Source organism: Polypterus senegalus, chromosome 1, assembly GCF_016835505.1.
Source record: "Polypterus senegalus isolate Bchr_013 chromosome 1, ASM1683550v1, whole genome shotgun sequence".
In the NCBI taxonomy this organism is placed as follows: Eukaryota; Metazoa; Chordata; class Cladistia; order Polypteriformes; family Polypteridae; genus Polypterus; species Polypterus senegalus.
In genome coordinates, this window is record NC_053154.1 from 60,128,327 (window position 1) to 60,145,956 (window position 17,630).

At 34.2% G+C, this 17,630-nt stretch overlaps 1 protein-coding gene across 1 annotated transcript in view; it reads left to right on the forward strand.

Annotated features, from left to right (window-relative positions):
- rcn1 (reticulocalbin 1, EF-hand calcium binding domain) overlaps positions 1-14,150 on the forward strand; it is a 34,581-nt gene extending 20,431 nt beyond the window's left edge. The window contains exons 6-7 of the mRNA XM_039749625.1: positions 8,418-8,617; positions 13,629-14,150. Of these exons, the coding sequence (XP_039605559.1) occupies positions 8,418-8,617; positions 13,629-13,736 (308 nt within the window). The 3' untranslated portion in view covers positions 13,737-14,150. The remainder of the gene's footprint in view (positions 1-8,417; positions 8,618-13,628) is intronic.
- The last annotated feature ends 3,480 nt before the right edge of the window (positions 14,151-17,630 follow it).

The window sequence follows — 17,630 nt, forward strand, 5'->3', positions numbered from 1 at the left end:
TTCATTGTTCCTCTTGTTGTGGCAGACATGTAACTTGAGCTTAATGAATCAATTTTTAGTGCATAATTAAGAAGGCAAGCTGAATCCTTGAAAATAATTTTCCAACCATTTTTCCCCACCTCTGTAGTTTACAAAGGAGATATTGGTGGGGGAGGAAGAACAACTGCCTTTCTACTAAACAGCCTCTGAGTTTGTAGATCGTGTGTATTGTTTTTGCAGAGGCAGACTTGTGTGGCACTGAAAGGCTCGACAAAAAAGCTTTACAGATCATTCACTCCTATGCTAAAAAATTTTTTCAAATTTTACAGTTATGTTTGGCCTGCTATATTTATTCAAGAAGGTAAAGGTTAAATATTGAGACTTGAAAGAAATATAAGAAAATATTCACAAAGGAAATGCTGCATTTTAATAGGTTTTGACAGGCAAAATCAAGGGCAGTAACACAAAAATTACATACAGTATGACTGTCTGTGCAGTTGTTACCAGAACATATCCTGGAATGTCTAACTTCACATGTTGAAAATCCAAGTTCAATATGTTTGTATGATTACAGATTTTCATTTAAAATAGGTATTCCCAAAAAAATTATTTTTGTAATTGCAACATTTCTGATGTTCATTTGTGTTAGCAGTAGATATAGCAGTGTAACATACATTTTCTATGGATTTTGGAGCTTTACACACTAAGTAACATTACAGTACTTGATAAACAATGAATAACTTTCTTACGTTACAAAGTTATGAAGTTTTCAGATGATTTTAAAACTGAGGATAGCAAAGAATTATGAGATAACAATAACAATTAGGCCAGTGTCACACAGAATGACTTGTGTAGCAATTTTTAGATGTTGCCTCTATTTACATAATCTTAGCAAGGCATGGTCTGACACAGTGTGCACCTGTGACAATAGTTTGTGTAGTGAGACTGTGACATCCCAGCAACTTAGTTGGATTGCTTTACAATGAGCCATTATTTTGGTGTTAAGTTCAAGTGCTGGGCTTGTGTGTGTGTGTAAGAATTGACAAAAATGAGTTTTCATCTAAATATTTAGTACATACAATTTGGCCACAAAAGAGAAAGGAAATGAGTGTTTTGGATTGCAAAAACACAAGAAAGGCTTTTCCGTACGATGTTTCATATTCATTGTATCATAACAGAATGTAAAAGGGACAGATAGTCTGAGGCTGTGGCTGCAATCTTCATACCTGAGAAAACATTCATACAACCAATGGTGCAGTCAGGCAGCAAAGTAAATGGCTGTCAGAATGTATGAAGTCTGCAGTACTTTTCAAGTTTGAAACTCCACAGAAGCAAGTTGAAACGTAGTCATGCAATCCGTCTGTCATCCCTTGTGATACCTAGTCATGTAATCTGACATTCTAAAGGTGATGACATCCAACTACTGCAGTCATTAAGTGTGAAATGCTCTCTGACTCAAAGTCATGTAGTTTGATGCCAGTCTTAGGAAGACCTACACAACAGTGAACAAACACTTTGAAAATGCGGTTTAATCTAAATTAAGATAAATACAAGTAGAAGGAATATGAATTATGAATAGGCAGTGATAACTTGGTGGAAGCAAGATAGATAGATGCAACATTTTACCTTTCTAGGCAGTGTGTAGAAACAAGGCAAATACAACCAAAATACAACCAGTTCCAAAAAAAGTTAGAATGCTGTGTAAAATTTAAATGAAAACATAATACAATGATTTGCAAATCTCATTAGCCCATATTTTTTCATAGTAGAACATAGAAAACTTGTCAAATGTTTAAACTGAGAAAATTTACCATTTTATTAAAATAATAAGGTCATTTTGAATTTGATGGCAGCAACATGTCTCAAAAATGTTAAGACAGGGCCATGCATAGCACTGTGTAGCATCCTTTCTTCTTTTAACAACAGTCCATAAATGTCTGGGCTTTTGGGAGAGGAATGTTATTCCATTCTTTTCTGATGCAGGATTCTAGCTGCTCAACGGTATTCGGCCATCTTTGTCATATTTTTCATTTCATGATGTGCCAACTGTTTTCATTTGATGAAAGGTCTGGACTGCAGGTAGGCCAGTTCAGCAACCAGACTCTTCTACTGTGAAGCCATTCTGCTGTAATAGATGCAGTATGCAGTTTAGCATTGTCTTGCTGTAATATGTAAGGCCTTTCCTGAAAAAGACATCGTCTGGATGGGAGCATATGTCGCTGTAAAACCTGTATATATCTTTCAACATTGATGATGCCTTTCCAGATGTACAAGCTGCCATTTCCATAAGCACTAATGCACCCCCATACCATCAGAGATGTAGGCTTTTGAACTGAGCGTTAATAACAGACTGGATGGTCCCTTTCCTCTTTAGTCCAGAAGATGCATATTCATGTCCTAGGTCAGATGAACAATGAACCCTCAGCTGCAGGACTGTTATATTGTTCAACAGTGTGCTGTAGTGAGATTTCTTTGGGCAAAGGGATTGAAACCTACTGAAATTCACTGAAGGATTTTACCTTTTGCACATCAGTAAGCTGTATAGTCAACTAAGCCATCATGTACTATGGCAGTTGCAGATCCATAGCTGCTATCCAAATGTGCAGCAACGGTGAACAACATAATCAACTTGTCTCCACTGATGAAGGTATTCGCAAAGGTCAATGGGGGGTTGTATGTGAGATGTTGATAGTTAATCGGATCCGGCTTTGTCAGTTACACTTGTTCTTTCCAGTTTAAACTTTTCTACCTATTCATCAACTTCTCATTGAGTCATGCTGTTTTCATTTCTGTACTGAGTGAACATCCTTTGAGGAATTTAAGCAGGTTTCACTCCCTCTGCCCAAAGAAATCTCACTACGATGTGTTGTCCAACAATAGTGCAATCCCACAGTGGAGCATTCATGTACATTTGACCTTGGATTGAATTAGACTAATGGCAGAGTGCTGCCCTGTGAGTGTTAAAACTACCCATAAGCCATTGTGAACATGTTGTACTGTGTCAGCTTCTACCCATTTTAATTGCTGTATAATTTTCCAAATTGCCTTTACTTTTTTATTTACCCTCATATTTCTTTTCCCTTTTCCATTACTAGTTACTTATTAATATAAAAGATGTTTTAATGAGATATTTGTAAAATGTATGAAACATAGGGGCCATTTCAAGTGGTAGTAAGTAATGGGTTTTGAACAGCTTCATTAATTGTTTTTTTAAGTGATAGATTGATAAGTATAGATTGCTGTACGTTTCTTGTGTCATTGGCTTTTATATACTGTATTATCTCTGCTGAGTATGTAATATTTTGTGGCTATTTTAATAATTAGGTGCTGAGTTTGGCCAGTTATTTGCATATCATGTTTGTATTTATTTTTGAAACAATAAATAAAAAATTAATTTGTATACAGTGACCCCAGAGTTCAAATCATTCCGTGATCCAGTGTACCCATTTGTAAACAAAAATAAAGTAGGAGAAACGTTACATGTTACTCCTAGATTTGTACATGTCAATAATGTTTTTCTTTGGTGTTGTACTATACCAAACAATGTCTTGGCTGAATCAGCAACCATATTTTCTTATTATGGAACAGTAAAGTTAAAAATGTATCTAATTAACTGTATCCACAAGACAAAATGTGCAGTATTCTTCTGTTTAAGAAAACAATATAGTTGCAAAAAGTTAATAGCTTTGCTTTTTTTTTCTAAAAAGTACATCAGCTGTATGCAATTTAAAAAGCTATACCTGTTAAAATACACTTTATAAAACATTGTTTAATGAGAAGTGTACTGTATTGGAAATTAATATGTTTTTGTATCATATTGGTACATTTTAAACAAAATGTATCTTATGCTTTGAGAACACTATTTAAGTTATTTTTGGTTAACTAAAAATAATTCTTCCTTTATTGTCTGTGATGGCAGACATATGTCTTGGCCACCGGTATCTAATACAGCCCAAAATTAATGTTCAAGTAATGGTAAATGTAAAAAGCTCCTCTCCCCATTGTATTTAGAAGAGTAATTCAACATGTTTTTGAAATGTTGAAGCCGTTTGTCAACAGGCAAGCAATTCTTTTTCAAATAAGGAATCTGTCTGCCCTGAATGTTTAATTCACAAAAGAAAACCAGACAAATATTGTCTAAAAATGTCATAGCCATGCTTCTTTGTTCTGTACAATTTGCTCCAGTTTTTATTTTTTAATATCCATAAGGGTTTTTTTCTATGTTTGTGAAATGTTTTTTATGTTTGAATTCAGCTTTGAAATTACAGAATTTGAAAATAATAAATATTGATTATTTTCTATTTAATCAGATTGAATTTTAAATTTACTCTAAATTTCAGAAAACAGACTCTATACTTTATATTCTAAAGACATTTAGTTGGGTAGAGTAGGCCAGTTCTACTTTCTTCAGTTTGTCACTTCTCTTTTCTGTTCACTAACTATACATTATTTGTTACTATTTTGTCAAAAACAAAATCAGGATTTTTTTTCTGTTCTTAAAATCAAAGAACTGCATTTCATTTGTAATTTAATGTTTATGTTGAGAAAATTAAAATGGTTGTATTCTTATTTGTTCGCATTTAATTTGAATTTCCTGTCCCCTTTGACATGGGTAAACAATGATCAAATCCCAAACATTACAGAGAGGTTCAGGATGGGTCAGTAGATGTCAAATATGATTTTTCTTCAGCTTTCGCCCAAGTACTGAGACAAAAAAAAAAAAAAAAGATTTTTACTTTTAGCATTATAAAATGGAACATCATGGTTCTTCTAATGAAATGCACAAAAACGGAAATATAGGCAGATGTAATATATTCCAGTTTTGTTAGTGGACCTTTACAGCAATTGGGGTTAGGCTGTTCTTTCAAGCTAATTAGAATTATTTTAATGCACACGAATACAAATAATTGTTCCCTGCAGGTCAGTGATTAAAAATTACCTGTTAATGGTATGAGGCAACTCAGTGCTAGCTAAAAAATATGACAGCTCTCTTCTGTTCTCATAATTTCTATTTAGTCCACTGATTTGAATGCTTTACATGTACGGGTAATACAATAGGGAAGTACAATTTCCACTGTAATTAAAGTCCATTCACTGAAATTACCTTCATGTAATTACTAGGTAGTTGTCAGCATTTGTTATGCCATGAGTGGTGTTGTCTACTGTCTTCAGACATGGGTTTGCTGAACGTCACTGCTTTAAGATGTTGACAGTCCTTATGATATTAACCCCAGAAAGGTCAGGCCACATTATTTTGGTAGGGTCTGCCTCTTCTATGACACAGTTAATTGAACATGCCAACTTGCTAAAAATTAGTAGTCTGTCTAGTTAAATTAACTGCATCTGTGGAAGATTTGTGCAGTTTGACGTAAAATGGCAGAAAGGGTTAATACATTTTAACAGCTAGAACTTTTCATATTTGTATTATTTTAAAATAATATATCCTAAGGATTTATAACATATTCACTTGTAATACAGATATAGTCTGATTACATAAACCTTGGCTGTACAAATATTTATGACCTTTGAACCAAATTAATTTTATTAAGGTGTGAAGCACCAAATTAATCAATTAATATTTTTGTTATTGATCGACATAATGTTAAAATCAAAGTGAAAACATATTCTACCAATCATTCAAGCAATAAAATATATTTTTTTCCAATACTGCTCTTCTGCATGCAGTATATTGTAAACTAGCAAAATACTCGCCCTTCGCAGCGGAGAAGTAGTGTGTTAAAGAAGTTATGAAAAAGAAAAGGAAACATTTTAAAAATAACGCAACATGATTGTCAATGTAATTGTTTTGTGACTGTTATGAGTGTTGCTGTCAAAATTTTTGAAAGGTGTGCTTGAAGAAATGAAAACCTGTCTTAATTCAGTTCAGTAAGTGCAGCCTCAGAGTGCTGTAGCAAGTTGATAGATACAGTAAATACAATTACAAACTTTAAAAATGACTGATTACCTAATGAATACACATAAAGACAGGTTTTTTAAACAGACATGAAAACCAAATAGTTATTAAGATAAATGACAACATTTGTTTGCCAAATGACAACGTAGGAGAGAAAAACTTAAACTCCAATTGGGAACATCCGTGGAGAAGATAAACCTCTTGGGGGTCATTGGCCAGTATAACTGACAAAGTCAGACACAGTCATAGTCCTGGAGGCCTTGGTCGATTGACCAGCCAGCAAATCTTGGGCATTCTACAGTGGAGCTTGTGCTGGGCAGTATAATATGATGATCTTTACCTCTATTGATTACAATGCACCCAGTGTCTCAGATGTCTTTCCATGGGCATGAAGCAGCTTGAAAGTAGAGCAGTGGCACCTAGCAGTGTGAAAGCAGTGTACCGACAAGTCTTAAGGTAAAATTGTTCAAATCTTCAGACCATGGAGAGCAGGCCTTGTTTTTAGTGTAACCCATCGTAAAAACTGAATATATATTTATTCACTATAGGTGCACTCTACACAGAGTGACACTTGCATAATTCCTGTCCTCTTAAATGAATTTGTAGACAAGTGACATTTTGCTTTTTTTTTTACTTTTACAGTTAACTTGTCTTAAGCAATAAAGTTGAGCTAATGTACCAGGGGTAAAGCATGCATGCGTGCCTCCCCACTATTTAACTAACTTATATTGTGTATCCACAAAAGGAGTGGGTTTGGACATCTCTCAATGAAAACCATAAACATCATAAATGTAGTCATGTTTTAAATATATTTAAGATAGATGAGTCTGAAAACTCTCCAATGCTTTTCATTGGAAGATTTTAAAAATTAAAAAATATATATATATTACAGTGTTCAAAATATTGCAATGAAAATTTAGCTTTCCTGACAAAATATGAGAAATAGGTGTGCCAACAGGAAGCAGGGTAGCTTTTTACAGACATGTAACAGACTGCATTTTCTCTTCTACTAACTACTGAGCACAATTTTGTTGTTCATCTGTAGAAATTAAAGAGTTTAATCTCCAGTACAGATACCTGCAGGAAATTGTAGAGCCTCAGATGAGAATTATGTGAAAATAACACAATCATTGCCCTTTAAATAAACAATAAAGCTTTCCAAACTCCTCTCAGATGAATGGATGGCAATACATTTAAAAGGAATGAACAAATCCAAGAGTAATGAGTAGATTCTAGAAAGTTGATTCAGTTCATCTGGACATAGTTCTTTTCCAGGGAGATCTGTTACATCACTCATCCAAGTGACTTTCTCAGTCTCAGGAAGTCACTTGGATGAGTGATGTAATGTATCTCCCTGGAAAAGAACTATGTTCAGATGAACTGAATCAACTTTCTAGAATTTCCTTACCTGGATTATTGAACATGGATCAAGACAGTAACGAATAGAGATGCTCTGATTGATCAACCACCGATCGAAATCAACCTATGTTTCACTAAAACACATTCAGTCAGTGAAAAGGATAATCACAAAAAATATATTTTCACCCCATGCTTTTCAAAGCTTTACAGTAATTTAGTTGCACTGCACCTTTATGCACAGTATTATGGTAGTTGAGCCAGTGCACCATTTTTTCCTGCAGTGTAAACAAACAGCAGCAACTGGAATCTTGTTTTGTCAGAGAATGTGAGGTGATTGGTATTTTAGTATTAATGTTAAAGAAAGGTGAAGAGAGGTGAAATAAACTGGAAAAAAAATTGGATAAGTCGTGCTGTGCAATTAGACAAACAGAAAGAAAAACTACTTTACGTAATTCAGAACTTTATTTTATCCTTTAAGTTAAAACAGACACTGCTTGAGTTTAAAAACTGCTGCAGTTTGTTTCTTGTTTAAAATGTTACACCTTGCACTTTTAATTGGACAAAGAAAAGATAAAAACTAATTTGAAATTGCTGCTTAGTAAACTGTAGGCTTTTTTTGCAGATTTGTACAGTGTTTATTATTTATTTCAATGTGTCATATAGCATAAGTTTTGGTAAGAAACAAATACTACATAACTGTAATCGTCATCCATCTATATATATATATATATATATATATATATATATATATATATTAAAAAATCCAACGTCTGTTATGTCTGTCCACTTGTCACGACAGAACTACTTGACGGATTTAGATCAGGTTTTTCTCTATAAATTGCTTGAACCTTCCGGCTGATTTTGTGACTTCTTTCATCACCCTAAGTATCATAGTAAGCTGTCCCAGATTGCAGTATGTATTTATTTACTTGTGTCATAATTGTCTTATCACTTGCATAAAGTTTGCTGAAATAGGGGAAAATTCGCTGTATTTTTTGCTTAATACCAGAATTTTAAGTAATTGTTTATCCTGTACAGCTTCTTCCATCATTAGGAAAGTTACCACTTTGCAATCTAGCAATCAGGCTTTTGAGAGAAACTGGTAATAAGGTGTCTAAGTAGCATGATATTTTTCCATTAAGTTGGTTTCTTTTTCTTCATTTAGCTGACATGTTTTCTCATGAAGAAGGTGGACCAGAGCCTGACTGGGTTAAAACTGAAAGAGAACAGTTTTCAGATTTCAGAGACACTAATAAAGATGGAAAAATGGACAAAGATGAAATTCGACACTGGATTCTTCCCCAGGACTATGATCATGCTCAGGCTGAAGCGAGACATTTGATGTACGAGTCAGATTCAGACAAGGTAAACTCCCTTTTTTGAGGATGGCAATATACTGTTGTAAGATTTGCTCTATTTTAGAAGATTTTTTAGGTTTTAAACAAGATCTAGGAGGGGCGTCTTATAGCCAATAAATAAAGACTAAATATTTAAACTGTTTAGCTAGACTCATGTTTAAAGTGTAATTGTAATACAGTACAGTCCCAAAGTATACAGTCCTGTTTGTGTGACCACTTTGTTTTATTGTTAGATGCTGTAGACTTGTTTCACCTGTGAGAAGAACAAAAAGAATGAAAACAGGAAGCTTTCCCACTCTGTGTGGGATGTACAGTCATTTTCCATTCATACTTTAAGCAGCAGAAGCAAAGCGCTCAGATGTTTCAGCTGCTGATAGAAAAAGATTCCATAGTATAACAAAGGAGCAACAGATTTTTGTGACACTCACCAGCTCCCCCTGACAGAGACCAACAAATCTTTTGAGAGGCTTTATAAAGTAATTATTCAACCTGTGATATTATAAGTCATTGAATGGCATACACTAGGTTTTCACATTTGTTACTGTCAGTATGAAATTGATGCTAGTTGTCTGTTTCCAATATTTTATTTTGTACTGTTATTATTCAAAATTAAGATTTATGAAAGAGATTTTAAATGTTCACACAGTATAGTACATTACATTTACATGTGTCTTCTTTCTTGCTATTATAATTCCTGTGTTTGATATAGAAGATAATCCAACATATCTTTAATTAATAGATAAACTGAGCATGTTATCATATAAAGTTCTATTTTTAAACTACAAAATAGGAATTATTGATTATAATCACCATCCATGCCTTTTTCATCATCTTTCTTTGTGTCAAACATTTCCTGTTCCAAAAAAGAAAAGCATTTTTCTGTTTTAATTGTTTATTCAAGCTTTCAGGTTATATAAACTGATATTCAATAGAGTACATATTTTGAAAGTAATATTTAAATACAATTACTAAACAATACAGACATCCATTGAGCACTGGGTACAAGGCAGAAGCCAGCTGTGGTTATTAAGCCAGTCCATTTCAAGTCTCACTCACACTCCTACACTTGGACTCACTTTGGTATCTCTAAACTGGTTTGCCTATTTCGAGGTACCAATTAAGGTAGCATTTGTCTTTTGTGAAGTGAAGAAAAATGGAGACTGTATATTTTACTGGGAGTGATTAGACAGGAATTCAAATTCAGTCTCATTGAGCTGGGAATCGGCTATAACAACCAATGCACTAGTATGGTTACAGACCTCTGGAAGATAAAATATATATTCTTAGGATATATTCAAGAATTGTGTGATTACTACTAGATTGAGACTTGTTTAAGGATAAGCTCATTATTTTTCAAGTCAAAGCTAAACTATTTTTTCACAGTAATTCGTATATATTAATGTGCCACAGAAAATTATATTCCTAAGTATAGCATTTTTTTTTTTTTATAAATTTTAAAAAATTACACGCTTGTTCTTACATTTTAAAATGGCATGTATGGGACATGGGTCAAAGCTCAAAAGCAAAACCTTTGAAACCTACAGAATATGTCTATTTTCAAGCAAATAATGGTTTTGAATGTGGAACTGTGTCTTGAAAGTATGCACATATTTTAAAACAGAAATTGCTTATGCAAAATAAAATACTTTGAGTTTCTGCCATTTTAAAGGAAGTCCACCTGTGCTGTTTATCTTGTTGCTTGTCTCTGCTGCAGCCTCCCTCCCATCCCATGTTCAATTGCCACCCAGTGTGAATTCTTAAAAAAAAGTATTTTTATATATACATGTGTTTTTCATTTTTAATGCATGTATTTTCACATAATAAATATGAACTTAATAAAAATTACTATTGGGCAAAAAGTGTAGATTGTATCAGAATGTAGGAACAAATGTAAACAGAGGGTTTTGAAGAGGTTCAGTTTCCTGACTTGTTGAGTTCCACTCCTTAGTGGTGAGTTCAATGGGTTAACAACTTTGTTTTTATATATGTATTTTAACCTAGCAATATTATGCATCAGCCATGGTGTAGTTTTAGTTTATTTACTAATCTCACAGTGCATTAATGACATTATTTTATTAGGCCTGTTAGCTGTAATGAAAGGCTAAGCTATTGAAGAGTCATTCTTGAATGTTTATGCCTATGTTTACTTTTCCTTCATGATTTTCTGTTGCACAGAGTGGTATGTTTTATTATTATTATTATTATTATTATTATTATTATTATGTGTTGGGTTTTCTACATGAGACCATGGAGCTTATGGGTGCCACTTTACGGATATTTGATAGATCTGCCTGTCTCTGCTTGGCTTTGGGCATGTTGAGAACAGAACTAACCTCAGGTGTGATATCTTGTAGGATGAGGCTCTGTTTGCTGTAGTCTGTTGCATATGCAGTCATTTGCTAGGAATTGGAAATGCTGTGAATTTTATCTGTATTGCAATCATACATCACCAACTAATTCAGTGCCACCTTCTTAAATTTTTTCTGTCATTTTTTTGTAGGATTTAGACACATAAGTTAATACTTATACATGTCCTTAAACACGCACTCACACACACACGCATGCACACCCCTCGATCCATACTGAAACTTACACTAATTTGGAATCATCGAGTCACATAACCTGCTTGTCTTCAGGGGTGTGTGAGAAAAACCTGCACTTGCTCATGGGGAACATATAAACATCACATGAACAACAACTAGGTGCAAGATTCACACCCAGGTTGCTGGATCTGTGAAGCAGCAGCACCAGCAACTGTGCTACTGTGCCGTCCTGCATAGTAATTATTCATCTACACAGCATTCAGTTTGCTAGAAAATGACATTTCAGTTGCTTGCTACTATGTGATCAATTTTTCATCCACCTTCACTTTCATCTGCAGTGCTGTGATTCATTTGGGCAAAGTGTGGAACAACAGTTGGCTTCAGAAATGGATGATCATGAAACAGTTTTAGATACATCTGTGATTTCTTGCTGTTTACTGTTATCTCGGGTAAAATAGTGTAAATACTCTGAGGTAAAATGCATTACTTCACATTTTTCTTCAGTTGTCATAAGCATACTTCAGAAAAACACAAGGCTTGTTTTGGCCCCATTGTTGTAGACAAATTTGATATGTTTTAAGGCTTTTGTTTTCACATTTGGACTAGTGCCATATAAACCCTGTTTAATCCTCAAAAGGAGGCAAAGTATTTTGTAGAATCTATAAAAAATGATTACCTTAAAAATACAATTCCTCATGGCAAATAGCGTATACACCATGATTGTAAGCATGAAGAACAATTAAATGAAGATAGCTTAATTTGCAATTAATTGCTTGTTACACATCACTGAGGTGTACAAATATAATATACACTACCAGTAACGGCGCACTGCACGATAACATGCAGTGAATACACTTGACTTGAGCATTCATAGTTTTCATTCTCTTTCTCTGTACGTTTAGCAATCCTTTGTTCAGATGTTGATGTGCTTGCTGCTTCCTGAGCAGCTCTTCTTTTCTCCACCCTAGCAGCCGCTTCTTCTCTTCATTCGCTGGCATCTTTTCGCGTTAAAACTGATTAAGTCAGTGTTTGTACTGTAATTACTTAGTACGTGTTCCTTAATTTTTTACTTAAGCGGCACTTAAGTCTTCAATGTGCTCCAAGAATGATTTAAGATATGAAGAGGTAGGGGAAGTGATAACGAAGGTGGTAGGGATGAGAACGGCGCCCGTACACGTGTGCTGCATGGCCACCCTGCTGGCCGCTGCCAAGAGTTGATTCTACAATAAAATAAAAATAAAAAGAGGAATAACCCTGGAGGTCAATCGTCAACCTGAAAGCGTATAGTAGACGTCACGTAGTATATGTGTACCAAATTTCAGATCAATAGTTCAACGGTTTGCTTGCTACACGTGATTTAAAATCCTGGACAGACAAACGGACAGCCACGGTAGTGTATTATATATGCAGTTACGTGTTTAAATATTCTGATTAATGTTTATAGGTAAGGGATAGTCATAAGACAAATTATTGTTATTTTGTGTCTGTTGCTGTAAAAGAAATGAATAGGTTGGCATCTGTAATTTGAGGAGACAACTGAAATTAAGTGACTCTTAAAAGTTAAGGGGGGTGAGGGAAGAAAGATACAAAAAAAAAAAAGAGTATCACTTCCATTGAAAGTGATGTGTGTATAGGTGTGCTTTTGTTTTGCTATAGGTTAGAATGTCATTGGGGGTTCGAAACTGCCCAAAGTTTTGTTACTGACTTTGTACCTTAGCAATGGAGTCATTGATGGATAGATATCTATCTCTTGGCAGTATAGAATAGTGTAGCTTAGAGTGTATCTTGTCAACCTATTTTAATAAATGCTATTCATACTATAACATCAGTAAACATTATTTTCATAAATTGAAATATATACTTTATTTTGCAGTGAAAAGTAATTGTCCTTTTTCTGGTTTGGATATAATTTCAAAAATGCATTGTATGTGTAGTTAATCAGTGTTTAGTATACTGTTCTTATTCAGTGATACTGACACTTTAATAAAGGTACTTGATAATGGGAAACAATGTAATCATCTTAAATTTACCATGGTTGGCACCAGAAAGACAGTTGAGGAGGATGGCTACAGTCTAGCTACATGCATGTTCCAGTGTGGGTTTATTCACACATTGCTCCACATTCATGAATATCAGGAGTTTGTCACATTATTACTAAACAACAAGTAGAAGAAAAGAAAGCAGGAACTACAACAGCAAAAATCTGATTTTTTTTTTTTCCTTCTCAACATTGGATTAATAGATATATCCTATCAGATGGCTGCCTGCCCTGTGCCTGTTGCTTCTGGGATAGGCCTTAGCCTCAGACACAATGTACTGTTTCACACAGCACAGAAACAAAATGGCTTATAGTAACATTAAATATTGACTTTCTTTGAAAGCAATCATTAATAATGTCCATTTGACCTGACAATTATATTTAATATATATAAACAAATTCTCTTTTTTTAAATTATTTTTCATGTTGTTTTTTAGGATCAAATATTAACTAAAGAAGAAATCTTAGAAAAATGGAACATGTTTGTGGGGAGCCAAGCAACAAACTATGGAGAGGATCTCACCAGAAACCACGATGAACTTTAACTCTGGTTTACTTCTGAGTCCCTTTCTTGCCAGAAACTGTATGTGGAGTACAACTGGGCACTTTTCAACAGTATTTTAACTGACTGCATCAGCACAGTGGCAAAAGTATTTTGTTACCTCAGATTAAGTGGAAAGTGACCTTTAGCTGCTTACATGTAGGTTTGAGCCACGCCAGCATAACTTTTGTGATTATGTGCTGCAGCCTCTTCTCTTTCTATTTACTAAGCTGCTTTTTTTGTGTCTCTGGAAATATGATATGGATTTCTTTTCCTTAGTCGTTTGGAGATTTTATGGGGCTGACATCTTCAAGATAAGACACTTCAATTCAGGTGAATCCATATGCAGTTTTTAGAGTGATGTATAGTAATGTTAAGTAAGCCTTGTTTTTTGTAATAAATCTATAATGCAATGCCATTTTTACAATTTTTGTACGTCTTTGCAATACTTTTGTGCAGCATCCACAGCGGGTTATTGTTGCTTTTAGTATTCCTTTTTTGTGCTTGATTTCAATGTTTTGTTCCACTGTGTGTTTTCAGTGTTAACTCCATCATTCCTTAATGGAACATTTCTTAACATTTGCAGCAAAATGTTTTAACGTATATAATGTGAATCTTCAGGAAATTAAATTATCGAAATATGTTTTGAAGACCAGAGCATGATGTTTCTAGAAACTAGATGTTCAGTCCAGTAGGAATATACCACTTTATGACTCATATTTATTCTTGTTATGTTTCATATATCATAAAATTCAGGAATTCTGTGGTGACTAAGTATTTACAGTAGCACAAGTCTTCCTACATATTCACACAAGAAATTCTGTTGTCTATAAATGGTTTCTTATCACTAACATCAAAATAATTCCACCCAACCCAAGCATTTATAAAGGTTAGAGAATCCTTTGATGGCAAATATTTATATAGAATACACATTCCTAATCAAAAAGAAATATTTTCCATAACATATAATATACAGTATATAACAGTAACTGAGCAAACTTTTTTTTTTTCCTGTCAACTAGTAAAAACCGCAAATGTACACTACAGTAACAAACCCATTTAGTAACCTTTTCCTCTTTCTCAATTGCACTAAGGAACAAATGTACTTGGTTTTTCCACAATATAGAAATGCATAAAAGAACTAATCCTGGATAGGTAATCCATTCTGCAGCTCCAAATTCTTTTGTATACTGTAGATGTGGTCAAAAAGAGGAAAATAAGTTTGAAAAAGAAAAAATCTTAGAGGGTTCTGAAGGTTAGAAAATTTCCATACAATATATATAGTTTGCCAGCCCTAGTACTATATAGTATGTTCAAAAATTGGACAGTATAAAACATAATAAAATGCTAATATAGTGAAACTGAAAATTGCGATAGAGAATGGTCAAACTTGTGTTTTTTTTTAATTTCTTTAGACCTTCAAAACATATGATGACCCCTAGTGTAAATATGGTTTGCTTCTTACTAAAGACAACATTTTAAAATTTGTATAATTGATTCATGTGTTTTATTAATGCATGTGTAAAATAACTAAGTGTATATAATGTCGACTTTAATTGGCTTAGTGAGTGTCTTAAGTTTGTTTATAATTATCCAGCATTCTGTTGCCTGTTTCTTTACCATCCCTCACCCAAAAGTCACCCAAAATTATCTGAAGAGCACAGAAAGTCTTCCAGTTTGAGAAATGTGATTGGGTGCTATGTTGCTTGTTTAACTTCTTACAGTAAATCATGTATTATTTGTTAAGCTTTTTTTTTTTTTAAGGCAAAGTACACTACACTGTTTTATCATATTGCAAGAAGCATGTGATCCATGTAATGTAATTGTTATTGAGTTTTACATCAGTTTGTAAATTAATCATTTTTTGTAGTTCCCACTTACCTTTTTATAAATTGACTGATATTTTGTCATCCTAAGTGTGTTTTTCAGTTTCTTTTAATAAGCAAAATATGTTTTTTTCGTATTTTTTCTGTAATAATTTTGAGATTGGAATACATTTTAATCTACAGACCATATGCTATGTCTTAGTTAAAAACTATACTGTTGCTTAATGTAGTAATACTGTACATTTAAGATATAATTGAATGTCCACTCATGTTTTCAGTAATTACAGTGACTCTCAGATAACTTAGATAGTAAGCCATTATATCTCCACTCGTGTTTTCAGCATGAAATGTGTCACTTTGATAACTTGAATAGTAAGCCATGAGGATACTTGTCTAGTTTTAAATTACCACAGAGGATAAAGGGTTCATGCAGTTAGGTTCAGCCCTTATAGTGAATCCACTACAGACTTATCAAAGTGCAATGATAGGATAACTAATTTCAGTTGATGATGATGACCATAGCAATGTGTCTTAATACGGAATGTTATAGCAAAGGATATGCATGTTGTGCTGTTCATATCAGATACTAGGACTGGAGTGCGTACAAACCATTGCACTTGTTTCAGCTTATTATTGTGCAGGGTATAATCTGGGTGGGTTACCTCAACCGCATACTTGGGTTTCTTGACCCGTCATGATTTAATGTACTTGACACAAACTGATGGTGTGTTTACAATGGACAATCCCATACTCTAGTATATTTGCCTGTTTTATTATTTTGTCACATCCACAGGATATAAAATAGTTTATTGTTTCCATTTTTCATGTTTTTCTGGATACTGTAGTTTCCTCTAACATCCCAAAGACATGAAGATTAGGTTGATAAGCATCTCAAAACTCCATGCATGTGTATCCCAAAATTATGCTCTGTGATGGACTTGCTCTTCCTCATAAGGTGGGTTGCTGCTTTGTTTTGGAAGCTACTGGGGAAAAAAACAAACTCCAGCGTTTGTCTTATTTAAAAAAAGTGTTGGCACGATTAGACAAAGAGTTACCGTGCATCATCTAGAGAAGAAAAGTTAAATACAGTCATATTTCCACATACTATTCTCTACAGTATGTGCTATATCAGTCCATGATCATAGGAGATTAGAAGGTAGCCCGGGCAGCGTCAGTCACAAAGCCGGAACCAACACTGAATGGGAAGTTTGTCCTTTGCGGAACAAGTCCCCCAGGACCACGTACACCACATACCACTTCTTAACCATACTTGATCTCACAAAAGCACTAATTTAGGATCATCAATTTACCTAACATGAGCCTTGTATACAGTTAAGTAAAATGTGAGATTATTGCTGAGGTAAATTTAAATCGCCTGGATAAAAAACAGAGACTCATACACAGCTTTGTAAGTAAATAAACACAAAATAGTAAATCTGAACAAGCAAGACATTTTAATTGTTTGTAATCTATACACAGTGCCACTAGGCTTACCCCAAACAAAGTCAAGTGTGCGAATTTCCATTTTTTTTAGATCTGATCTGCAGATTAATATTCATAGTACTAATACTGTATAGAAAATATTTATTAATAATGATAAAATATAAAACATTTTGAAGGTGGTGACAAGCTGGCAAGAATTTGTAAAGACATACCCAAGTTAACACAGGACAGGGGGAAGTTTCGGAAAAAATTTCCAAAAAGGAGAGGGAGCCACACAGGTACCAGGAGATATCCTTTATATGATGTTGTTGGAGCAGGGGAGCAATTAGGGAGCAGAAAACTCTTCATGCTCTGAGAGTTCATTAGGCAGGCCAAGTGAGAGGAGCATCTTGAGTAAAAAGATTCAGTGTTTCAACCATGACTTTAGAGGACATGTTTGGCAGAAGTCATGCATAGAATCATACACTCCTTCTAATGGAATGTGTGGCATGTTTGGGACTTGCGTAAGGACAACTAGAGACTTAAATGTATGTGGACACCAAGAACCATTAGAGGGATTTTAGTCTGATGCCCTGAGGTCAAAAGTGGGCTGTGTGATCCAAGAACTGCAGTCATACTGCAAAACAGAG